Consider the following 27,636-nt stretch of genomic DNA (forward strand, 5'->3'; position numbering starts at 1 on the left):
GCTGTAGGCTACTGCTGCTGGTGGACTGCTGCATATTTGGCTGCATGGTGGACAAACGATGTGTCATTTGGAGAGTTCGTGGACTTGCAGCCACAGTATTGAATTCTGTATTATGGTTTTACTGAAGGAAATCGATAGCCGCATATTTTTTCCACTCTCCCAGTCAATTCCGTCACGTCTGTGGTGCCCTGCAAGTGTGAATTGCAGTAAACTCTAAATACTCGTATAGCTTAGGCAAGCCTATCATATCCATGCCAAAAGACAAGCCAGGAATGGCGAGAGAAATAAAGTATATTTCCACGTGGAAATGTTGCTGACAGGTTCATGGTGGTTATCTGTCTTTCAAAATGGAATAGATTGAGCCAGCTTGCAGAAGCAAAAAACGGGTGTTTGAGACAAACGGGAGTGCGCACGCGCGCACATGTCTGTCTGTCTGTGCCCGTGCTCGAGCCCGCGTGCGAGGCTGTGCTCTTTCTGCTCTCTCTGACCCCAGTGGCAGTCCCATCTCACTACACCGCTCTCCGGCTTCTCCTCTGTCAGATCGAGGCTGCTCTCTCTCTCTCTCTTGCTCCCCCTCTCCGCTTCTGTCTGTCTCGTTTCCACAAGAGCCAGCCGAGGTCCCCCAGGGTCGAAGGTTCTGCCCTGCCCGCCCAGACTGCAACCCCCGCCGGCCTCCAAATCGGCATTCTCCCGCATGGATCTGCGTCTTTTGACAGCGTAGAGGGCGACCCCGGGACACGTATCCGCCAGAACGAAGGTAGCTATATTCACCTCTGGCTTTGAAAATCGCAGGCATGGAGAGAATAAGAAAACATGACACAAAGCCGCAGGTTAGAGGTGCCTTGTCATTTACGAGGGAGAGCAAGAGGTTAGTGCAGATGGTTCGCTGACACTGACCACCTTTGCTGTTTCTTTATACGAGATGCCAGAACGCACAGTTCACAGATCCGTTTAGTTCATTACTGAAAACAGCAATGTTATGGCAAGCGGTGCACTGAGCTAGTAATGTGTGGTACCATAGGGTCAGTGTGTTTCCCTCTCCCCGACTATAGTAATGCGGTGGTAAATAGTGGATTTATAATTTGAATGTGCATTTTTAAAGTTAGGAACGTGTATGTTTGCATTGGAAGAAATAGTAACTACAGTGTATTGGCGCGAAAGCATTTAATATGGGAAGCTAAAGCGTGCATTTAAAATGCATGGGCAGATTTAGCTACTTGAAGTAGCTAGTTGCAGCTAGCTATGTAGGCTACCAAGGTAAGCCATCATAGGCTATTGCAAAATACACACGCATGGAATATCTAGCTACCAATACCATGCATGCTCACTGTCTGCAGTTTCACGTTTTTCAATGGAGTGCTGCAAGCATTGGGCAAAGTTCACGGGTGTCTGTTTACAGTAGCCTAGGCTAGTGTAGGCCTATTGTAAACCGTACAATTTCAAGTCCACAGACAACTTGGAGATATTTGATTGCATGTATTGTTATCTTCTAGGCCTAAATGGTGATAGCTAAACACAGAGGGAGGCATTTCGCCTAATTGGTACATAGCCATGGTCACAATGTTGCTTTGGAGTTGTTACAATGTATATAATATATATAATGTATATATATATATATATATGTATATACATTGTATCATCTTATGTTGCTAATAGTATAATGTATCCTTGTGTTTTGTTCCGTCGATAAATTGTATCAAAATAATATACAAATAAAATGGTTTTCGTCACGAACACAGAGTACAGCATAGAGGCTATAAAAGGTGCCAGGAAATTCTTGTGTTCGCTCCCACAACAATGCAGTGCACAAATCTATATCAATCATTTAAAAACGTCTGATTAAAAATAAAAATGAGTTTAGGTAATTAGCTTATACAAAGTAATGAACGGATATGTACACAATACACAGTATATATTATGAATGTGCTATGTCAAGTATGACTGTATTTACAAATATAAAGTAGTGTCTTCGTGGCTATCAAGCACTTGTTAACACTGAAATGAATCCTCTCCTGAACTCGGCGACCGTTGTTTAGATTTTTCAATTAGTGATGGACTTTTAAATTGAGGGGCACAGTAGGCTACTGGTCCTTGCATCGAGAGACAGTGCAAGTGGAGGTCTCGTATAAAAAGCTTGCAGGTGCGATGTCAAGCCCACAGTGGCTACTTACTACTGACTATAATCAATCAGGGGTTGAGACAGGAGGGAGCGACACAAGGGTTGAGGGAGCACAGCAGAACTGAAGCACCGTTGAGCAAGCTTCCAAAGCGGTATGCGAAATCACACGACACCGGTAACTTGGGTCGTTTTCTTGGGTCAGTAACGTCAGTTTATGTTAGTTACTCTTAGTTCATAAACAATCGCACACTATTGTGATTTATGTAGGCTATTTAGGATTTTACCATTATTGATCTATTTCTCTGATAGGTGAGTTGGTGCCTTAAATTAAAATGTTACTAACTGCATTACTATTAAAACGTATTTTTCTAAATCTTTATGGATATACATTTACAATTTGAACATAAACTGACTTTTGCAATTAACTATGATTCATTTTTAATTTAATATGACGAGCTATAAGCACATTGTAAAATTAGGATAGCATCAGATGCTTCTGCATGCAACTATTTCATTAGTACAATTTTATGCTCAAATTGATTTGTTGTACTTTTATACTTTTAATATTTGTTTTCAATGTCAAAATGATTTATACATGTATTGTAATCCATTAATATGGTCCTTTCACATGTTTGAACAACCTGCATGGTCTCCTTATTGCATCTGTTTAATGACCAATGGTTGGGCAGTTTAGTTATTTTGTCATACAGGATGAGTTTGTCTTCATCCTAAATAATAATGAAATGTTCAGGGAAATTACTGCAGAATCAATGGTTTGTAGTTATTATTTTCTGACCGTAGGTTGACAGATGTTCTTAGATGGCCTTAGAGTAGTTTCAGATATTTAGGCTACGGTTATTGAAATTACTGCATGTGTATTTTTTCTGTCCAGATTATTATAATATTTTTTTAATAATACTATTGCAAAATTATAATTGTATGGTTTAATCTGTTTGACAAATCACATCCTCAATCAACATAAGGAGGGTTGTTACTGACTCTTTCAACTGTTCCTTATTTAGCAAATGAAGACGCAGTATTTCCCTATTTAATATTACGAGCACCTGCTTACAGTATCACTTCCCATCTACATACTGTATCTTCAGTATTTAGTACAATTTACAATTTTTACAAACATTTGCCAGGTTCACAGTTTACTGTCGATGTCTGTCATCCCGGCAACCGCTGTTCAGGAAAATGATTGTGTTTTGGAAGCTTGATGTGTGTACCTATTTACCAATCAGAATGGTCTATTCTTACTATTTCCATCACAGTCTCATCTACATTTACAAAAGTGTATGTTTGTGATTTAAACTCTGGTTCAACCGTGTTCTGTTTCTGTTTCTCTTCTCTTTGTTTCTCTTCAGATTGCTGTGTGGTTGTGGTTCAGTGTGGTTGATCCGGTTTTGTACACGAGGCGGTTATAGTTCTGAGCAGCGGTTCTGAAGGATGACCGCTGAACGGTTCAGCCTTGGATCCTGGTGAATGGTGTCTGATGTCCGAACGGCGGAAGCATGGCTCATGGAATCGCCTCTCAGGGCAAAGTGACCATCACAGTGGACGAGTACAGCTCCAACCCCACACAGGCCTTCACTCACTACAACATCAACCAGAGCCGCTTTCAACCTCCACATGTCCACATGTGAGTACACACACACACACACACACACACACACACGCACACGCACACGCACACACACACACACACACACACACACACACACACATTGTATACACACACACACACACACATTGTATATTTACGCACACACACACACACACACACATTGTATACACACACACACACACACATTGTATACACACACACACACACACACACACACACACACACACACACACACACACACACACACACACACACACACACACACACACACACACACACACACACACACACACACACACACATTGTTTTCCTATACCTTCTTACCAAACTTATACTATGCAATGTTCTACCTGCAGGTTCTAGCTGTGTTCTAGGTTCTAGCTGTGTTCTAGGTTCTACCGCTGTTGTAGGTTCTAGCTGTGGTGTAGGTTCTAGCTGTGTTCTAGGTTCTACTGCTGTTGTAGGTTCTAGCTGTGGTGTAGGTTCTAGCTGTATTGTAGGTTCTACCGCTGTTGTAGGTTCTATCTGTGTTGTAGGTTCTATCTGTGTTGTAGGTTCTATCTGTGGTGAAGGTTCTAGCTGTATTGTAGGTTCTATCTGTGTTGTAGGTTCTATCTGTGTTGTAGGTTCTCCCTGTGTTGTAGGTTCTACCTGTGTTGTAGCCTATGACTAGCTGATGACAGCAGTCTTCTGAAGCATGGCGTCCCTACAGCATGTTCACTATGTCCCCTCTGTCTATCAGGCTGCTCTCTTCCTTTATTTATCCAGCCACTTCTTTAACGTGACCGTTGTCTGGTCTGCTACCCAATGCCCTGCTTTTCATCAGCAGGCCAAAGTGCTCTGACCGGAGAATCTCCACCGCATGTGGTCAACAGACCGCTGTGGGCAGGGACGATGTGGCAGATTTATGGAAAAGGCATTGTAATATTTATGATTTAAGCGGGCTCTTTTGCAGGCTGGTGCGAGGCTTGACGTTGCGGTCGACTCTGTGGTTGTCTGAATGCCTGGCCTGTGGTCTCTCTGACTCTCATCTTAAGGTGTATGGACACGATGTTCTGACCACTATACATCTGTCCGCCTGGTCCTTTTTTGAACCATCAAATACCATTGGATCCTCACATAGTTGTTTAAATGAACCATTGAAGCTAAATCTTTATATACCATGTCATGCAAATCATTGTTGTTACACATTATCACATCTGGTATTTTTCACCTTTTGTTTTTTTATTTATGTATTTTGTTTCACCTTTATTTAACCAGGTAGGTCAGATCACCTTTATTTAACCAGGTAGGTCAGATCACCTTTATTTAACCAGGTAGACCAGATCACCTTTATTTAACCAGGTAGGTCAGATCACCTTTATTTAACCAGGTAGGTCAGATCACCTTTATTTAACCAGGTAGGCCAGATCACCTTTATTTAACCAGGTAGGTCAGATCACCTTTATTTAACCAGGTAGGTCAGATCACCTTTATTTAACCAGGTAGGTCAGATCACCTTTATTTAACCAGGTAGGTCAGATCACCTTTATTTAACCAGGTAGGTCAGATCACCTTTATTTAACCAGGTAGGCCAGATCACCTTTATTTAACCAGGTAGGTCAGATCACCTTTATTTAACCAGGTTCAGATCACCTTTATTTAACCAGGTAGGTCAGATCACCTTTATTTAACCAGGTAGGTCAGATCACCTTTATTTAACCAGGTAGGTCAGATCACCTTTATTTAACCAGGTAGGTCAGATCACCTTTATTTAACCAGGTAGGCCAGATCACCTTTATTTAACCAGGTAGGCCAGATCACCTTTATTTAACCAGGTAGGCCAGATCACCTTTATTTAACCAGGTAGGTCAGATCACCTTTATTTAACCAGGTAGGTCAGATCACCTTTATTTAACCAGGTAGGCCAGATCACCTTTATTTAACCAGGTAGGTCAGATCACCTTTATTTAACCAGGTAGGACAGATCACCTTTATTTAACCAGGTAGGTCAGATCACCTTTATTTAACCAGGTAGGTCAGATCACCTTTATTTAACCAGGTAGGTCAGATCACCTTTATTTAACCAGGTAGGTCAGATCACCTTTATTTAACCAGGTAGGTCAGATCACCTTTATTTAACCAGGTAGGTCAGATCACCTTTATTTAACCAGGTAGGTCAGATCACCTTTATTTAACCAGGTAGGTCAGATCACCTTTATTTAACCAGGTAGGTCAGATCACCTTTATTTAACCAGGTAGGCCAGATCACCTTTATTTAACCAGGTAGGCCAGATCACCTTTATTTAACCAGGTAGGCCAGATCACCTTTATTTAACCAGGTAGGCCAGATCACCTTTATTTAACCAGGTAGGTCAGATCACCTTTATTTAACCAGGTAGGTCAGATCACCTTTATTTAACCAGGTAGGCAGATCAGATCACCTTTATTTAACCAGGTAGGTCAGATCACCTTTATTTAACCAGGTAGGTCAGATCACCTTTATTTAACCAGGTAGGTCAGATCACCTTTATTTAACCAGGTAGGTCAGATCACCTTTATTTAACCAGGTAGGCCAGATCACCTTTATTTAACCAGGTAGGTCAGATCACCTTTATTTAACCAGGTAGGTCAGATCACCTTTATTTAACCAGGTAGGTCAGATCACCTTTATTTAACCAGGTCGGCCAGATCACCTTTATTTAACCAGGTAGGCCAGATCACCTTTATTTAACCAGGTAGGTCAGATCACCTTTATTTAACCAGGTAGGCCAGATCACCTTTATTTAACCAGGTAGGCCAGATCACCTTTATTTAACCAGGTAGACCAGATCACCTTTATTTAACCAGGTAGGCCAGATCACCTTTATTTAACCAGGTAGGCCAGATCACCTTTATTTAACCAGGTAGGCCAGATCACCTTTATTTAACCAGGTAGGTCAGATCACCTTTATTTAACCAGGTAGGCCAGATCACCTTTATTTAACAAGGTAGGTCAGATCACCTTTATTTAACCAGGTAGGCCAGATCACCTTTATTTAACAAGGTAGGCCAGATCACCTTTATTTAACCAGGTAGGCCAGATCACCTTTATTTAACAAGGTAGGCCAGATCACCTTTATTTAACCAGGTAGGCCAGTTGAGAACAAGTTCTCATTTACAACTGCGACCTGGACAAGATAAAGCAAAGCAGTGCGACACATACAACAACACAGAGTTACACATGGAATAAACAAACATACAGTCAATAATACAGTAGGAAAGCTCTATATACAATGTGTACAAATGAGGTAGGGAGGTAAGGTTCTTGTTTTTACATAGGAAATACCTGGTAAACGTTAATGACATTATACTGTAATTAGATAATACTTGAATTACCTGAACTACCATTTTGATTCTTTGGGATACAATAAGCTAAGCACCATGATAAATACATGCATGTGTTCCCTGCACTCTTCTACAGGGCTGCCAGTATCTAAGGCATTCATTCTTTAACCTGTGTATGAGACTGAGACTGCTGCTGTATATTTACACACACACACACACACACACACACACACACACACACACACACACACACACACACACACACACACACACACACACACACACACACACACACACACACACATCACAGGCGTTCCTTGTCCACACACACACACCCACACAGACAAACACACACACACACACACACACACACACACACACACACACACACACACACACACACCCACACACACACACACACACACACACACACACACACACACACACACACACACACAGACAAACAAACACAAACACACACACACACACCCCACACAGACAAACAAACACAAACACACACACACACACAAACAAACACCCACACAGACAAACAAACACAAACACAAACACACACACACACCCCCACAGACAAACAAACACAAACACACACACACACACACACACACACACACATAAACCCCTCCCCCACCATGTAAGAGTGCTTATAGAATGCGTGCTCTGTTCTGGGAAAGTAAGGTTTGTTTAGATGGGGTAGATAATGATCAGATTGGCCCGGGGTTAGCCTAGCCCTGCCGCTGCAGCCACACTATTTAGACAGAAATAAAGACCTTGCTGCTCCTCCTGAACCAAAGAGAAAAAAGAGGAGAGATGGGGGTTGCCTTATGAAACTTTATCCTTGCTAATGTTTTTGCGCCGGGCGGCAGTCCAGGAGACACTATTTAGATGTCTGTGACTCGCAGCACAGCAGTATCTCTTGCAGAGGTCGACCGATTAGGATTTTTCAACGCTGATACCGATACCGATTATTGGAGGACCAAAAAAAGTCGATACCGATTAATCCGCCGATTTAAAAAAACTTTTGTTTGTAATAATGGCAATTACAACAATACTGAATGAACACTTATTTAAATTTTTAATTTTATTTTAATTTGATTTTTTACCCCTATTCTCCCCAATTTCGTGGTATCCAATTGTTTTAGTAGTTACTATCTTGTCTCATCGCTACAACTCCCGTACGGGCTCAGGAGAGACGAAGGTTGAAAACCATGCGTCCTCTGAAACACAACCCAGCCAGCCGTACTGCTTCTTAACACAGCGCGCATCCAACCCGGAAGCCAGCCGCACCAATGTGTCGAAGGAAACACCGTGCACCTGGCGACCTGGTTAGCATGCACTGCGCCCGGCCCGCCACAGGAGTCGCTAGTGCGCGATGAGACAAGGCTATTCCTACCGGCCAAACCCTCCCTAACCCGGACGACACTAGGCCAATTGTGCATCTCCCCATGGACCTCCCGGGCGCGGCCGGCTGCGACAGAGCCTGGGCTCGAACCCAGAATCTCTGGTGGCACAACTAGCACTAGACCACTGCACACACTCAGGGTGTATGCACACACACACACACACACACACACACACACACACACACACACACACACACACACACACACACACACACACACACACACACACACACACACACACAGTGTCCCACACATTCAGACCCCATCAGCTGCAATTTCTTGCTAATGCTTGGTAACGTGACCCAGGAGTCAAAGTGAACATTCTTGAGAGCATGGGAGCCTCTCTGTGTCAGACAAACATAGCCCAGCCGTGTTTGTGTTGCTTTATTTTCCTGACTGTCTGTTTTCCCTTTCCTCTCCTTTTAGTCGTCCCATGAAGTGAAATGCTCAGCAACTTGGAACATGTGCTTTGAGTTGGGCCGGTAATCGCATTGCGTCCAATTTGAGCGGGATGTGAGGGTAAATGCAGAGGAGGCCAGACAGAGAAGCAGGAAGTTTAGACTGGGACTAAGGAGGCACTGGGAGTTTAGACTGGGACTAAAAGGACACAGGGAGTTTCGACTGGGACTAAGGAGACACGGGGAGTTTAATCTGGGACTAAGGAGGCACTGGGAGTTTAGACTGGGACTAAGGAGACACTGGGAGTTTAGACTGGGACTAAAAGGACACAGGGAGTTTAAACTGGGACTAAGGGGACACTGGGAGTTTAATCTGGGACTAAGTAGGCACTGGGAGTTTAGACTGGGACTAAGGGGACACAGAGAATAGACTGGGACTAAAGGGACACGGGGAGTTAGACTGGGACTAAGAGGACACTGGGAGTATAGACTGGGACTAAGGAGACACAGGGAGTTAGACTGGGACTAAGGGGACACAGAGTTTAAAAAGGGACTAAGGAGACACTGGGAGTTTAGACTGGGACAAAGGGTACACAGAGTTTAGACTGGGACTAAGGGGACACTGAGTTTAGACTGGGACTAAGGGGACACAGGCAGTTTAGACTGGTACTAAGGGGACACAGAGTTTGGACTGGGAAGGGGACACTGGGTCTAAAGGGAAACAGAGACTGGGACTAAGGGGACACTGAGTTTGGACTGGGAAGGGGACACTGGGACTAAAGGGAAACAGAGACTGGGACTAAGGGGACACTGAGTTTGGACTGGGAAGGGGACACTGGGACTAAAGGGAAACAGAGACTGGGACTAAGGGGACACTGAGACTGGGACTAAGGGGACACTGGGACTAAAGGGACACTGGGAAACAGAGACTGGTACTAAGGGGACACTGAGTTTGGACTGGGAAGGGGACACTGGGACTAAAGGGAAACAGAGTCTGGGACTAAGGGGACACTGGGACTAAGGGGACACTGAGACTGGGACTATGGGGACACTGGAACTAAAGGGAAACAGAGACTGGGACTAAGGGGACACTGAGTTTGGACTGGGAAGGGGACACTGGGACTAAAGGGAAACAGAGACTGGGACTAAGGGGACACTGAGACTGGGACTATGGGGACACTGGAACTAAAGGGAAACAGAGACTGGGACTAAGGGGACACTGAGTTTGGACTGGGAAGGGGACACTGGGACTAAAGGGAAACAGAGACTGGGACTAAGGGGACACTGGGACTAAGGGGACACTGAGACTGGGACTAAGGGGACACTGAGACTGGGACTAAGGGGACACTGAGACTGGGACTAAGGGGACACTGGGACTAAGGGGACACTGAAACTGGGACTAAGGGGACACTGAAACTGGGACTAAGGGGACACTGGGACTAAGGGGACACTGAGACTGGGACTATGGGGACACTGGAACTAAGGGGACACTGAGATTAGTCTGGGACTAAGGGGACACATAGTTTAGACTGGGACTAAGGGGACACTGAGACTGGGACTAAGGGGACCCTGGGACAAAGGGGACACAGAGACTGGGACTAAGGGGAGACTGGGACTATGGGGACACTGGGACTAAGGGGACACTGAGACTGGGACTAAGAGGACGCTGAGACTGGGACTAAGGGGACACAGAGTTTAGACTGGTACTAAGGGGACACAGAGTTTGGACTGGGACTAAGGGGGCACTGGGACTGGGACTAAGGGGACACAGAGTTTGACTGGTACTAAGGGGACACAGAGTTTAGACTGGGACTAAGGGGTCACAGAGTTTGGACTGGGACTAAGGGGTCACAGAGTTTAGACTGGGACTAAGGGGTCACTGAGACTGGGACAAAGGGGACACTGAGACTGGGACAAAGGGGACACTGAGACTGGTACTAAGGGGACGCTGAGACTGGGACTAAGGGGACACAGAGTTTAGACTGGGACTAAGGGTACACTGGGCTCTTTAGGGAGGTGGGGGTGTAGGTGCTTAAAGGTTGGCATGCGTCCAAGATCACTTTCTAACACACACGCATACATGCAGTCAACCATGCAAACACACGCTGACACAAGCACACACACACACACACACACACACACACACACACACACACACACACACACACACACACACACACACACACACACACACACACACACACACATATTCACACACACATATACACACACATATACACACACACACATATACATACACACACACACACACATATACACACACACACACACACACACACACACATATACACACACACACACACACACACACACACACTGAGACAGCTCTACACGGGAGCGCTCCTCGCTGCTTTTAAAACACTAAATTGCGATGCAGCAGAATTCCTTTCTAGATGGTTTGGTAAAATGTGGAATTGCATTGTTATTGTTGAATGTGGTGGTAGAATTACACGTTCATTTGATCATGTGGAAATGGAAATTGAATCCCCAAAATAGGACTGAGTTGCATCATCTTTTTGATTCTATTTGATTCCGTTGTTCTTCTCCAGATGCCTCGTTAATTACTTTCAATCTCTGAATAATTGAGAAGCTCATAAAAGTGTGAATCATTTAACAACATCAACCCAACTGTGTGTCTGTGTGTTCTGTATGAATGCTAAAGAACAGAATCAAAGCCATACAGTTGTGTTCATCCAAATGAACACACTCGGTTGATTTTCTTCTGACAATTAGCACAATTGGCCCAGCGCTGTTCGGGTTAGGGTTTGACCGGGGTAGGCCGTCATTGTAAAGAATTTGGTCTTAGTTGACTTGTTAGTTAAATAAAGGTTACATTTTTAAAAATGAAGAAGGGTACTCCCATCTCCATTGTATGTGAATGTTACGTCGCTGCGTTTGATTCACATGCTTAGAATTTTCTGTGACAAAATAGGATACAAATCACATCAAAAACCTCTCTCTTCTCAAGTCACACATAATGAAACCCGCAAATTAAATCAGTCTAGCCGAACCTGCCCCTTTACCTCTGCTGGCCCCTTTACTCTCTTTACTCTCATCCGTTCCTCCCCCCTTCACGTTCTTCACTCTTCCCTCACTTTCCTCCCCTCTTCACCCCTCTCTCCTTCCCTACTCAGACAGTTTCAGGAGAAGTTTTTCCCCTCGTTGGAAACTCCACAGACGGTATCTCTTTGTTCGCGGGGCCCGCTGCTTCACCGCAGCCAGAATGGAGTGCTTTTGAAACAGGAGAACCCTTGATTGAGTTCCTCTCCTACCCTTGGCCCTGGCGCTACAGCAAGGTGGACGGGGGTTAAGTGACAGTTGACATTTGGCAGGTCTGTTGTTTTGAGATGGAAGCCATTTTGAGGTCCTTCAGATACTGGCCTTCCCACCCCAGGACCCCGTGGCGGAGGGGATGTCTCCATGATGCCGCTTCCTGTGTCGTTAGGAATAGACTCCTTTCATGTCGCAAGTTCTAGACCACTGCCTTGTGCCCTCGGTTGATTTAATATTTACTGAGCTTTTGTTGAAGCAGTTTGCGTTTACAATTGCAAATGTATCCTGACATCCCTCTGGCGTAGACATTATAATGTGTAAAAAGGCAACGTACTTGCCATTTTGCAGCTTGGTAAAAGCTTGACAAATATTTGGTAAATGTATGTGGTGGATGTGGGTCAGTGTGGGTCTGTGTGGGTCTGTGTGGGGGTAGTTTGTTTGTGCATGAAGCTCTTTATGAGTGTGGATATGTTGCTACCACATCCTGTAGTTTGTTTTGACACCGTTCTGCACAGGTATCAGACTGACGATGTATATTCAGACTAATAACAGTTCATTCCTCTGTGTCGGCTCTAAATCCTGAAATCCCTGGTATTGTGCTTGTGTATGTGTGAGGCTGCAGAAACAAACACACACACCGCTGTAATACACTATGTCTCTGCCCATCCCCCCTGTAGCCAGAGGCCTGTCAGCGGCACAATTAAGGGCTGTGGCGTAATGAAAGGAACATTAGCAGAAGCAATTTATTCCTCAATGAAACGCCGGAAGGTTCCGTCCGTGGTGATATTAAACACAGGCTTTGTGTTCCATACTTTCCCATTATGGCAGGACTAACAGGGAGGGGCCAGCAGGACTATTTATTTTTATATTTTATTTAACCTTTATTTAACAAGGCAAGTCAGTTAAGAACAAATTCTTATCTACAATTATGGCCTACATAGAACTGCCTTGTTCAGGAGCAGAACGACAGATTTTTACCTTGTCAGCTCAGGGATTCGATCCAGCAACCTTTCGGTTACTGGCCCAACACTCTAGGCCGCCCCAGGACTACCAGGGAGGGGCCATCGGGACTAACAGGGAAGGGCCAGCAGGACTAACAGGGAGGGGCCAGCAGGACTATCAGGGAGGGGCCAGCAGGACTAACAGGGAGGGGCCAGCGGGACTAACAGGGAGGGGCCAGCAGGACTATCAGGGAGGGGACAGCAGGACTAAGAAGAGGGGCCAGCGGAACTAAGAAGAGGGGCCAGCGGGACTAACAGGGAGGGGCCAGCAGGACTAACAGGGAGGGGCCAGCAGGGCTAAGAAGAGGGGCCAGCGGAACTAAGAAGAGGGGCCAGCGGGACTAACAGGGAGGGGCCAGCGGGACTAACAGGGAGGGGCCAGCAGGACTAACAGGGAGGGGCCAGCGGGACTAACAGGGAGGGGCCAGCAGGACTAACAGGGAGGGGCCAGCAGGACTAACAGGGAGGGGCCAGCAGGGCTAAGAAGAGGGGCCAGCAGGACTAACAGGGAGGGGCCAGCACGACTAAGGGAGGGGCCAGCAGGTTGCTCCTCTACTAGATACAGAGGGCTGCAGGGAGATCGAAGGAAAGACCATAACATGTTTGTTTACTAGTATTATTTTACATTTGGATTGTGTGCCTGTGTTTTAGATTTCCCTGTTTCCTCATTCTGCCTCTCTGTCCATTCGTTTCTGTCTTCACCTTGCTCGTTCTCTCTCCTCTCTCTCTCTCTCTCTCTCTCTCTCTCTCTCCTCTCTGTTATTTCTGTGTTCATTCTGTTCCTCTGTAGTTTATTGAATTAGAGGACAGCTGAAACGCGGAAGATAAGAGAGGCACTCTCTGCTCCTCTCCTAGAAATGGTATTGCTCTGTGGATGAGTGAGCGTGGGGGGGGGTTGTGTGTGTGACTGTGTGTGGTGCGCACGTGCGTGTTTGTGGGTTGATAGGGTGAATGCGGACCAATATGTTTTTATGTTTGACCTGGATGAGCAATAAAGGAAGAGCAGGTAGAGAGGAAGGGACAGAGGTAAATATTTGTTAGCAGGTCAGCCAGCCAGTGATCATTATCTTTGTAATTTGCCCCCATAGCGTTTAGAGCTCAGAAGATGGTGATATGGTTGTAGGATGCGCACGCACGCGCGCACACACACACACACACACACACACACACACACACACACACACACACACACACACACACACACACACACACACACACACACACCAGCTTTTCCCCTTGATCTTGCTCTCTCTCACACACACTCCCAGTGGCATACAGTGGTTCTGAGAGGGGTGATAAGGAGGAACAGTCTGTTTGTGGTGGTTGATCTGTGCTGTGGTGATGCTATCCCCATCAAAGGAACAGATCCATTGAGGAGTCTCTTTCTCTCTACTTATTTCTCTCTCTCTACCTCTCTCACTCTCTCTCTACCTCTCTCACTCTCTCTCTACCTCTCTCTCTACTTCTCTCTCTACTTCTCTCTCACTCTCTCTAACTCTCTCACTCTCTCTCTACCGCTCTCTTTTCTCTCTCTCTCTCTACTTCTCATGCACACCTCTAATACACAGACTATAAGCTAATGTGATTTAGAAGGTCATGCACACCTCTAATACACAGACTATAAACTAATGGGATTTAGAAGGTCATGCACACCTCTAATACACAGACTATAAACTAATGTGATTTAGAAGGTCATGCACACCTCTAATACACAGACTGTAAACTAATGGGATTTAGAAGGTCATGCACACCTCTAATACACAGACTATAAACTAATGGGATTTAGGTCATGCACACCTCTAATACACAGACTGTAAACTAATGTGATTTAGAAGGTCATGCACATCTCTAATACACAGACTGTAAACTAATGTGATTTAGAAGGTCATGCACACCTCCAATACACAGACTATAAACTAATGGGATTTAGAAGGTCATGCACACCTCCAATACACAGACCGTAAACTAATGGGATTTCATTAGCAGACCTTGCTACTGAAACGAGAGAAAGATGAGAGAGAGAAAAACATATAAATTCTTCAAATGTTCTTAGACAAATACCACCTGTCTTGACCTTATTACCACAATCATCTTTTGGCAATGAATTAAATATTTTGAATTTAAGCTCTGTCCTCTGGCTGTTTTACTACAGCAGGGACACAAATGGAGACAGCTACTCGCATATTTATTAACATTAGGTAGGACGTTGTCAACTCCAGTTGATTAGCGATTCGACATTTGCCCTTTGACCTCCAAAGGATCTAGGTTGGGGCCTAGCCATTAGAGGGCTATTGACTGGAAAATCATTAAGACATGACAACTGTGGTGGACGTTGATTGGGAATGAAAGAGGGAAGGAGTACTAGAGGAGAATAGGTGATTATATGTAACTCTGTAATATAATAGGTGATTATATGTAACTCTGTAATATAATAGGTGATTATATGTAACTCTAATATAATAGGTGATTATATGTAACTCTGTAATATAATAGGTGATTATATGTAACTCTGTAATATAATAGGTGATTATATGTAACTCTGTAATATAATAGGTGATTATATGTAACTCTGTAATAGGTGATTATATGTAACTCTGTAATATAATATGTGATTATATGTAACTCTGTAATAGGTGATTATATGTAACTCTGTAATAGGTGATTATATGTAACTCTGTAATAGGTGATTATATGTAACTCTGTAATAGGTGATTATATGTAACTCTGTAATAGATGATTAAATGTAACTCTAATAGGCAGCAGGTGCCTTCCCCGGGCGCCTGAAGACGTGGATGTCGATTATAGCAGCCCCCCGCACCTCTCTGATTCAGAGGGAAGACACATTTCAGCTGAATACATTCAGTTGTACAACTGACTAGGTATCGCCCTTTCCCTTTTAGAAATAATAGTGGATGTCTACCCCAGATGATTGACAGCTCCTACTTGTAGGCCAGAAAAGTAGGGAGTCCAGGGGTCGTTGACCTCATTGACCCCAACTGGACAGTGGGGGCCGACCAACGGCTAGACAAGGAGACTGCCGCTACGCCCCTCTGAAAAGAACACAATCCGTCCATTCCTCTATCCTTTCATCCCCCTCTCCCTCACTCCACTGTGTTGCAGGGTAGACACTCCTGACTCTCCCGGCAGACATAATTGTCACAGATTATCCAATTACCCAGACTGGTTGGAGGAACCTGTGGAGGACAGAGTTTTCTCTTTTTATGTATTACAGCTTCCTAGGGCAAAGCTCTGAGGAAGTGCTGGGAGAAGAGATGAGGGTGTATGTATAAGCTAAAACAAAATACATCATTTGTTATGTAATGATTTATGTAGCTCTGAGATTCAAAACAGCAAACTTTCAGTTACTGGCTCAACACTCTTAACGGCTAGGCATATACACACTTTATACCTACAATGTATTACTTCTTGGACATTTATCAAGAAAGTGTGTATTTATAATCAATCAGAGGGAAATGTGGCATCTCCAAAACGGCAAAGTCAACCAGTGCCAAAGTCCCTGACCTTCTTATCTGCTCTGAGTTAGGTGTCAGGTCCGGAAGAGCGAGCGAGCAGTGAACTTTGACCCACTTTACTTGTGTGTTTTTGGCCACCGAGCCAAGTGTGCTCTGTCAAACGAAATATCCTCCTACCAACATCAGAGATCTCTTTCCCCCTCTCTTCTCTTCTCTTCCCTTCTCTTCCCTTTCCCTTTCTTTCCTCTCTCCCCTCTCATCTTATCTCTCCTCTCTCTCCTCTCTCTCTCTCTCTCTCTCTCTCTCTCTCTCTCTCTCTCTCTCTCTCTCTCTCTCTCTCTCTCTCTCTCTCTCTCTCTCTCTCTCTCTCTCTCTCTCTCTCTATCTCTCTCAAATAATGGGCTCTGCTTTCTATCCAAAGCTTTTCCACTGTTTTTAGTAGCAAGGGGGATTCAGTGTTTCACTCTCTGTGTGCTTTGGCTTAAAGTGGAACTGACAGTGTTTGAACTACTTTACAGATATGAAACAAACAGACAATCTTAATATCAGTTTATGCTTCAAAACCAGCTTTATAACATTCCATGACGTACACTAAGACATTGTGGGCAGAATAGATGGATGCAGTTCAATACATGATTCATTTAATTCACCAATACATTTCTTGGTTGTCCAAACATATTGCTGTCAGGTTGTAAATCACAGCTGGCCTGGTACATTGTTTGCTGCCTCCATTCGGGATACATTGTTTCAGTTTGTAACTAAGGCTTTGAATGTCAATAAAATCAAACGAGTAATGATCATAAGTCAGTCATAACGTGGCTAATATGCTATCTATCTATGTAGTTAAAAACACAGAGCCTAATAGCTAGCTAGCTTCTAGGAGGACGTCATGTCATTGGAGGAGTGGGTGAGTGACTGATGTTTTCCCCTAGTATCGTTTTTCAGTGGCTACACAGCTAGAGATTGGTTAGCTAGCTAGTTATGCTGAACCAATGTTATACAGTTAGTATATCTCCGATTTAAGAGAACTCTTATCTGAGTGTGCCAGAGAGCAGAATAACTGATGAATTTACAAACGTGAAACACCCGCTGAATATGACCAGTGTGAGTAAACGTAGTCAAGAAAGGTAATAGTTCATCACGAATGCTCTATATAACATGTAAACAGCCTAGCCAGCTCTGCTACGGCGAGTAAAATGGTCAGCGTGAGGTGTTCTCTCATTTGTGTCTGGAGAAGCTAGCTAGCAAGCTAGCTTGGGTGCTTAGTTGGGACAACGCATGTATTGGCAGGCAAGCTACAGAAGGACGAGCAGGCTATTCCCCATTTTTTATCAGTGCAATTTTGACGGCCAACTAGCTGAAAAAGTTTGAGAGGGTTTATCTAATGTTCCTTCCTTCAATTTTAGAGCATCTTGCTCTGGCTAGCATTAGTAGTTGAGCTTGTTGTTGATGTGCATATTGGGAAAGATAGCCTACCTTTTTATGGTTGTTTGATCAATAGGACTGTACAGTTCCCAAATGTAAGAGGACAGTTCCCAAGTGTATTTTGTGGCTTTTGACAAATGCATTCTAATGATCTAAAGTCGCGCTGTTGCAACTGCCTGTAAACTAGAGGTCGACCGATTATGATTTTTCAACGCCGATATCGATACCGATTATTGGAGGACCAAAAGAAGCAGATACCAATTAATCGGACGATTTTTAAAATGTATTTCCTTATTTGTAACAATGACAATTACAACAATACTGAATGAACACTTTTAGTTTAACTTAATATAATAAATCAATAACATCTATTTAGCCTTAAATAAATAATCAAACATGTTCAATTTGTTTAAATAATGCAATGGAGAAGAAAGTAAAAGTGCAATATGTGCCATTTAAAAAAGCTAACGTTTAAGTTCCTTGCTCAGAACATGAGAACATATGAAAGCTGGTGTTTCCTTTTAACATGAGTCTTCAATATTCCCAGGTAAGAAGTTTTAGATTGAGGTTATTATAGGAATTATAGGACTATTTCTCTCTATACCATTTGTATTTCATATACCTTCGACTATAGGATGTTCTTATAGGCACTTTAGTATTGCCAGTGTAACAGTATAGCTTCCGTCCCTCTCCTCGCCCCTACCTGGGCTCGAACCAGGAACACATCGACAACAGCCACCCTCGAAGCATCGTTACCCATCGCTCCACAAAAGCCGTGGCCCTTGCGGAGCAAGGGGAACAACTACTTCAAGGTCTCAGAGTGAGTGACGTCACCAATTGAAACGCACCCCGCTAACTAGCTCGGGAGTTGATAGGCTTGAAGTCATAAACTGCTCAATGCTTGAAGCACAGCGATGAGCTGCTGGAAAACGCACAAAAGTGCTGTTTGAAGGAATGCTTACAAGCCTGCTTCTGCCTACCACCGCTCAGTCAGACTGCTCTATCAAATATCAAATCATAGACTTAATTATAACATAATAACACACAGAAATACGAGCCGTAGGTCATTAATATGGTCAAATCCAGATACTATAATTTCGAAAACAAAACGTTTATTCTTTCAGTGAAATACGGAACCGTTCCGTTCCGGCATTGATGTTTATGGTTAGGTACATTCTGTCACGTCCTGACTATAGAAAACCTGTATTCTCGATGGTAGAGTAGGTCAGGGCGTGACTAGGGGTTTTGTTCTAGTTTATACTTTCTATGTGGGGTTCTAGGTTTGATTTTCTATGTTGGTGATTTGTATGATTTCCAATTAGAGGCAGCTGGTTATCATTGTCTCTAATTGGGGATCATACTTAAGCAGCATTTGTTCCACCTGTGGGTTATGGGATGTTGTTTTGAGTAGTGTATTGTATGTAGCACCTCTGTTGTCACGGTTTGTTGTTTCGTTTGTTTGTTCATTGGTTGTTTTGCTGAAGTTTCACTATTAAATATAATGTGGAACTCAACATATGCTGCGCCTTGGTCCGTCTATACAAACAACTGTGACACATTCGTGCAACGTTTGTGCTTTTTTCACAAATGTGCTTTTGTTAAATCATCCCCGGTTTGGCGAAGTAGGCTATGATTCAATGATAAATTAACAGGCACCGCATCGATTGTATGTAACGCAGGACAAGCTAGATAATCTATTTATATCATCAACTATGTGTAGTTAACAAGTGATTATGTTAAGATTGATTGTTTTTTATAAGATACGTTTAATGCTAGCTAGCACCTTACCGTGGTTCCTTGCTGCACTCGCTTAACAGGTAGTCAGCCTGTCACGCAGTCTCCTCGTGGAGTGCAATGTAATCGGCCATGATCGGTGTCCAAAAATGCAGATTACCGATTGTTATGAAAACTTGAAATCAGCACTAATTAATCGACCTCTACTGTAAACACACAGTCCAGTTCAAAGTGAATGATTGCAGGCCCTACTGCCTGTAAACACACAGTTCAGTTCAAAGTGAATGATGGCAGGCCCTACTGTCTGTAAACACACAGTTCAGTTCAAAGTGAATGATGGCAGGCCCTACTGTCTGTAAACACACAGTTCAGTTCAAAGTGAATGATGGCAGGCCCTACTGTCTGTAAACACACAGTCCAGTTCAAAGTGAATGATGTCAGGCCCTACTGTCTGTAAACACACAGTCCAGTTCAAAGTGAATGATGGCAGGCCCTACTGCCTGTAAACACACAGTCCAGTTCAAAGTGAATGATGTCAGACCCTACTGCCTGTAAACACACAGTCCAGTTCAAAGTGAATGATTGCAGGCCCTACTGCCTGTAAACACACAGTCCAGTTCAAAGTGAATGATGGCAGGCCCTACTGCCTGTAAACACACAGTCCAGTTCAAAGTGAATGATGTCAGGCCCTACTGCCGGTAAACACACAGTCCAGTTCAAAGTGAAGGATGGCAGGCCCTACTGCCTGTAAACACACAGTCCAGTTCAAAGTGAATGATGGCAGGCCCTACTGCCTGTAAACACACAGTACAGTTCAAAGTGAATGATGGCAGGCCCTTGTGGCAAATGGCTTGTTTGCATATAGGCCTGCTGTACCTCTGATTGGCTAAGGCACACTGGTCTGCATGGTACATGGTCCTAGGTTTTATTTACTGCAGTGTCTATTCATTGTCCAAACACACGGCTGCTTTCCCGCTCAATATGGGTATAGCATTTTCACAAATGCCTTAGTGTACGTAATTTATGAAAACGTGAAAATGAACATATCTAAGTGCTTGCTTGTCAGAAAATGTAATATTCTTCCTGGGGGTGTATATGAAGATTTTAATAAGGTTTCATGTAGCTAAAATGCTATCAGTTCCACTTGAACCAATAAGCCAATATGTTAGTGTGTTATAGAAGCCTTTTAATAAAAGTTTCAGTTTTAATGGTGTAAGATCTTTTTTAAATCACACACACACACACACACACACACACACACACACACACACACACACACACACACACACACGGTATTTGTATGTCTCTGTGTGTAATTAAGTCACTTCTACAGTACTGAGTATTACCGCTACAGTGATACAAATCGAATACAAAATGAAATCAACGTTTATTGGTCGCGTACACAGATTTGCAGATGTTATCGCAGGGGCAGCGAAATGCTTGTGCTTCTAGCTCCAACAGTGCAGTAATACCTAGCAATACAAAACAATACACACATAATCCAAAAAGTACAAAGAAAGAAATAAAGAAATATCAGAACAAGCAATGTCAGAGTCCGGAATATAAAATAATATATACATAATGGTGTGTATAGACAGCATGGCCAGTATATGAACAGAATAAATGTGTACAGCAGTAGTTATATAGGATGAGCCATGACTAGAATAAAGTACATGCATATAAAGTGGGTAAAACAGAATGTAAACATTATTAAAGTGTTTAATGACCCTATGTACAGTTGAAGTCGGAAGTTTACATACACTTAGGTAAAACTCGGTTTTCAACCACTCCACAAATGTCTTGTTAACAAACTGTAGTTGGTTTGTAAGTTGGTTAGGACATCTACTTTGTGCATGACACAAGTACTTTTTCCAACAATTGTTTGCAGACAGATTATTTCACTTATAATTCACTGTATCACAATTCCAGTGGGTCAGAAGTTTACATACACTAAGTTGACTGTGCCTTTAAACAGCTTGGAAAATTACAGAAAATGATGTCATGGCTTTAGAAGCTCCTGATAAGCCAATTGACATCATTTGAGTCAATTGGAGGTGTACCTGTGGATGTATTTCAAGGCCAACCTTCAAACTCAGTGCCTCTTCGCTTGACATCATGGGAAAATCAAAAGAAATCAGCAGAGACCTCAGAAAAGAAACTGTAGACCTCCACAAGTCTGGTTCATCATTGGGAGCAATTTCCAAACGCCTGAAGGCACCACGTTCATCTGTACAAACAATAGTAAGTAGTATAAACACCATGGGACCACGCAGCCGTCATACCCCTCAGGAAGGAGACGTGTTCTGTCTCCTAGAGATGAACATACTTTGGTGCGAAAAGTGCAAATAATTCCCAGAACAACAGCAAAGGACCTTGTAAAGATGCTGGAGGAAACAGGTACAAAAGTATCTATATCCACAGTAAAACGAGTCCTATATCGACATAACCTGAAAGGCTGCTCAGCAAGGAAGAAGCCACTGCTCCAAAACCGCCATAAAAAAGCCAGACTAAAAAACTGCACATGGGAACAAAGATCATACTTTTTTAGAGAAATGTCCTCTGGTCTGATGAAACAAATAGAACTGTTTGGCCATAATGACCATCGTTATGTTTGGAGGAAAAAGGTGGAGGCTTGCAAGCCAAAGAACACCATCCCATCCATGAAGCACGGGGTTGGCAGCATCATCTTGTGGGGGTGCTTTGCTGTAGGAGGGACTGGTGCACTTCACAAAATAGATGGCATCATGAGAAGGAAAATTATGTGGATATATTGAAGCAACATCTCAGACATCAGTCAGGAAGTTAAAGCTTGGTCACAAGTGGGTCTTCCAAATGGATAAGGACCCCAAGCATACTTCCAAAGCTGTGGCAATATGGCTTAAGGACAACAAATTCAAGGTATTGGAGTGGCCATCACAAATCCCTGACCTCAATCCTATAGAAATGTTGTTGGCAGAAGTGAAAAAGGGTGTGCAAGCAAGGAGGCCTACAAACCCGACTCAGTTACACCAGCTCTGTCAGGGGGAATGGGCCAAAATTTCCCCAACTTAATGTGGGAAGCTTGTGGAAGGCTACTCGAAACGTTTGACCCAAGTTAAACCATTTAAAGGCAATGGTACCAAATACTAATTGAGTGTATGTAAACTTCTGACCAACTGAGAATGTGATGAAATAAAAGCTGAAATAAATCATTCTCTCAACTATTATTCTGACATTTCACATTCTTAAAATAAAGTGATGATCCTAACTGACCTAAAACATTAATTTCTTTTACTACGATTGAATGTCAGGAATAGTGAAAAACTGAGTTTTATTTATTTATCTGTTGTTTTACCAGGTAAGTTGACTGAGAACACGTTCTCATTTGCAGCAACGACCTGGAAAATAGTTACAAGGGAGAGGAGGGGGATGAATGACCCAATTGTAAACTGGGGATTATGAGGTGACCGTGATGGTATGAGGGACAGCTTGGGAATTTAGCCAGGACACCGGGGTTAACACCCCTACTCTTACGATAAGTGCCATGGGATCTTTAATGACCTCAGAGAGTCAGGACACCCATTTAACGTCCCATCCAAAAGACAGCACCCTACACAAGGCGGTGTCCCTATCCACTGCCCTGGGATATTTTTTTAGACCAGAGGAAAGAGTGCCTCCTACTGGCCCTCCAAAACCACTTCCAGCAGCATCTGGTCTCCCATCCAGGAACTGACCAGGACCAACCCTGCTTAGCTTCAGAAGCAAGTCAGCAGTGGTTTGCAGGGTGGTAAGTTTAAATGTATTTGGCTTCCGACTCCAACTGTACATAGGGCAGAAGTCTCTAAGGTGCACGGTAAAGTACCGGGTAGTAGCTGGCTAGTAACAGTGAATAAGGTTCAGGGCAGGGTACTGGGCGGAGGCCGGCTAGTAGTGAGTAATAGTCTAGTGACTAATCGGCTAGTGGACTGTTTAATAGTAGATTTCAGACTGTGCTCTGCTCTACAATAGTATTATCCTTCTACTCATCCCCTGTCTTTATCGCTCATCCTCCTTCTCTGTGCCTCTTTCTCATTTTATTTTAAAGCAGGGCTACTTTACCTCATTGGTTTGATGAGTTTCCCATACCTGTCAGTGGGCTACTTTACCTCATTGGTTTGATGAGTTTCCCATACCTGTTAGTGGGCTACTTTACCTTATTGGTTTTACGAGTTTCCCATACCTGTCAGTGGGCTACTTTACCTCATTGGTTTGATGAGTTTCCCATACCTGTCAGTGGGCTACTTTACCTCATTGGTTTGATGAGTTTCCCATACCTGTCAGTGGGCTACTTTACCTCATTGATTTGATGAGTTTCCCATACCTGTCAGTGGACTACTTTATCTCATTAGTTTGATGAGTTTCCCATACCTGTCAGTGGACTAATTTACCTCATTGGTTTGATGAGTTTCCCATACCTGTCAGTGGGCTACTTTACCTCATTGGTTTTACGGGTTTCCCATACCTGTCAGTGGACTAATTTACCTCTGTGGTTTGATGAGTTTCCCATACCTGTCAGTGGTTTGACATAATCCTGCTGTTTCAATGCAGTTATCTACAGCAGTGGATCCCAAACAGTGGGGTGCATCCCCCTCCCCCCAAAACAGATTTCCTCTTAAAAGTTGTATTAGTAGAATGCTCAATTGCAGACCGTAGAGAGCTGTTTATAACTTGACAGAAGATCAACCAACCCATGTCAGCTAATGTTTTTTAGCTAGGCGTTTTGATGGAAGGGGGGCCTGAGTGAAAACATTTGGGAACCACTGATCTACAGTAGGAATCCTCTTCCCAGTTCTGAGCATTATCTCAGTTCAAAGGAGATCAATCAGCAAATAAGGACAACTGTGTTTGGGATTAAAAACCCTGGCACTGCTTTTGTTTTGCCTCCCATGTATATTTTTGACATACTTATTGTTAACTGGCTAGGCCTACAATCTGAGTATGTATATTAATGACATACTGCATGCTAACTGGCTAGGTCCACATACTGAGTATGTATATTAATGGCATACTGCATGCTAACTGGCTAGGCCTACAATCTGAGTATGTATATTAATGACATACTGCACGCTAACTGGCTAGGCCTACAATCTGAGTATGTATATTAATGACATACTGCATGCTAACTGGCTAGGTTCACATACTGAGTATGTATATTAATGACATACTGCATGCTAACTGGCTAGGCCTACAATCTGAGTATGTATATTAATGACATACTGCATGCTAACTGGCTAGGCCTACAATCTGAGTATGTATATTAATGACATACTGCACGCTAACTGGCTAGGCCTACAATCTGAGTATGTATATTAATGACATACTGCACGCTAACTGGCTAGGCCTACAATCTGAGTATGTATATTAATGACATACTGCACGCTAACTGGCTAGGCCTACAATCTGAGTATGTATATTAATGACATACTGCATGCTAACTGGCTAGGTCCACACACTGAGTATGTATATTAATGACATACTGCATGCTAACTGGCTAGGTCCACACACTGAGTATGTATATTAATGACATACTGCATGCTAACTGGCTAGGTCCACATACTGAGTATGTATATTAATGACATACTGCATGCTAACTGGCTAGGCCTACATACTGAGTATGTATATTAATGACATACTGCATGCTAACTGGCTAGGTCCACATACTGAGTATGTATATTAATGACATGCTGCATGCTAACTGGCTAGGCCTACATACTGAGTATGTATATTAATGACATGCTGCATGCTAACTGGCTAAGCCTACATACTGAGTATGTATATTAATGACATGCTGCATGCTAACTGGCTAGGCCTACATACTGAGTATGTATATTAACATTAATATTAGCATGTATATTGATGACATGCTGCATGCTAACATCTCCCCTGTTAAACTAGTATTGTGTTATAGTGTAGGTTCTGAGGCTAGGCCTGCTCTAATTGATAGGGGCTGCAGGTATTTGTTTTCATTCTGTGGGTGGATTAAATCTCAAAGGAGAAGAGTTTGCTTTTCTCCTCTCTTTATTTTGGTACGTGCCAGTGTACCCTCATGTGGGAATGTGTGTATTAGTATGAGCGGGGGGGGATTCTTTATGTTAGCATATACTGTAAGTTGAATGGATCTGAAGGCAAAGAGATATGGTTGGCAAGCATAACATCTCATGGCCGTACTAGAGTCCTGTTAGCAGTGTAAATATGTGTGTGTGTGTGTGTGTGTGTGTGTGTTGGCCACAGGGTTCTGCACCAATGCCTCTTCCATAACTAGAACTGTCGAATCCTCTAAAGCTCCAGGATGTCTCGGCCACAGTGGACCAAATCTAATCAGCTACACTACTGTGTGTGTGTAGCTGACACACACACACACACACACACAGCAAACAGGGACTTATTTACTGCTCACGATAGCAAATATAATTTTTTACGTTTTCATTTAAGTTTGAGTTGAACAGCTGGTCACAGAGAGATAGATAGGTCTGGACCTACAGTCAACCTCTCAACACCAGGGAGATAAATATGTCTGGACCTACAGTCAACCTCTCAACACCAGGGAGATAAATAGGTCTGGACCTACAGTCAACCTCTCAACACCAGGGAGATAAATATGTCTGGACCTACAGTCAACCTCTCAACACCAGGGAGATAAATATGTCTGGACCTACAGTCAACCTCTCAACACCAGGGAGATAAATAGGTCTGGACCTATAGTCAACCTCTCAACACCAGGGAGATAAATAGGTCTGGACCTACAGTCAACCTCTCAACACCAGGGAGATAAATATGTCTGGACCTACAGTCAACCTCTCAACACCAGGGAGATAAATAGGTCTGGACCTACAGGCAACCTCTCAAAACCAGGGAGATAAATAGGTCTGGACCTACAGTCAACCTCTCAACACCAGGGAGATAAATAGGTCTGGACCTACAGTCAACCTCTCAACACCAGGGAGATAAATAGGTCTGGACCTACAGTCAACCTCTCAACACCAGGGAGATAGATAAGTCTGGACCTACAGTCAACCTCTCAACACCAGGGAGATAAATAGGTCTGGACCAACAGTCAACCTGACATTAGGCTACTGAGGCAGCATGTTAGGCTGCACCAACATGTTTTTAAAGGCTACTGAGGCAGCATGTTAGGCTGCACCAACATGTTTATAAAGACTACTGAGACAGCATGTTAGGCTGCACCAACATGTTTATAAAGACTACTGAGACAGCATGTTAGGCTGCACCAACATGTTTATAAAGACTACTGAGGCAGCTTTTAGGCTGCACCAACATGTTTATAAAGACTACTGAGACAGCATGTTAGGCTGCACCAACAGGTTTATAAAGACTACTGAGACAGCATGTTAGGCTGCACCAACAGGTTTATAAAGACTACTGAGACAGCATGTTAGGCTGCACCAACAGGTTTATAAAGACTACTGAGACAGCATGTTAGGCTGCACCAACAGGTTTATAAAGACTACTGAGACAGCATGTTAGGCTGCACCAACAGGTTTATAAAGGCCAGATGCTTTTCTAGGCAGTGGATAACAGAGCTAGAATAGGGACCTTCCTGCATAAGACATGGTGAGGAAACCCTGCCTGCCTGGCCTCACATGCTGTAGGCAAACAGGCCCTCGACCCAAATCACTGTATGGATGAAAGGTTCTGCTGAAAAGGAGGGAGAACATCATCTTTACCTTATAAGATGAACCCATATCTGGTGATCTGAACTGCAGAGCATTTGGGCGCCTTATTAGTGAAGCAATTTAATAATGGTCCTTTTCAGACTGAATTTTGAAGAGGTTTTTCTTTGTTTCGTAATGTCTTTCACT

General features: G+C 43.4%; 1 protein-coding gene across 1 annotated transcript in view; it reads left to right on the forward strand.

Annotated features, from left to right (window-relative positions):
- Positions 1-486: 486 nt before the first annotated feature.
- LOC121845073 (metallophosphoesterase MPPED2) overlaps positions 487-27,636 on the forward strand; it is a 124,821-nt gene continuing 97,671 nt past the window's right edge. The window contains exons 1-2 of the mRNA XM_042315848.1: positions 487-757; positions 3,487-3,761. Of these exons, the coding sequence (XP_042171782.1) occupies positions 3,634-3,761 (128 nt within the window). The 5' untranslated portion in view covers positions 487-757; positions 3,487-3,633. The remainder of the gene's footprint in view (positions 758-3,486; positions 3,762-27,636) is intronic.

Source organism: Oncorhynchus tshawytscha, unplaced genomic scaffold, assembly GCF_018296145.1.
Source record: "Oncorhynchus tshawytscha isolate Ot180627B unplaced genomic scaffold, Otsh_v2.0 Un_contig_1344_pilon_pilon, whole genome shotgun sequence".
NCBI classification, from domain to species: Eukaryota; Metazoa; Chordata; class Actinopteri; order Salmoniformes; family Salmonidae; genus Oncorhynchus; species Oncorhynchus tshawytscha.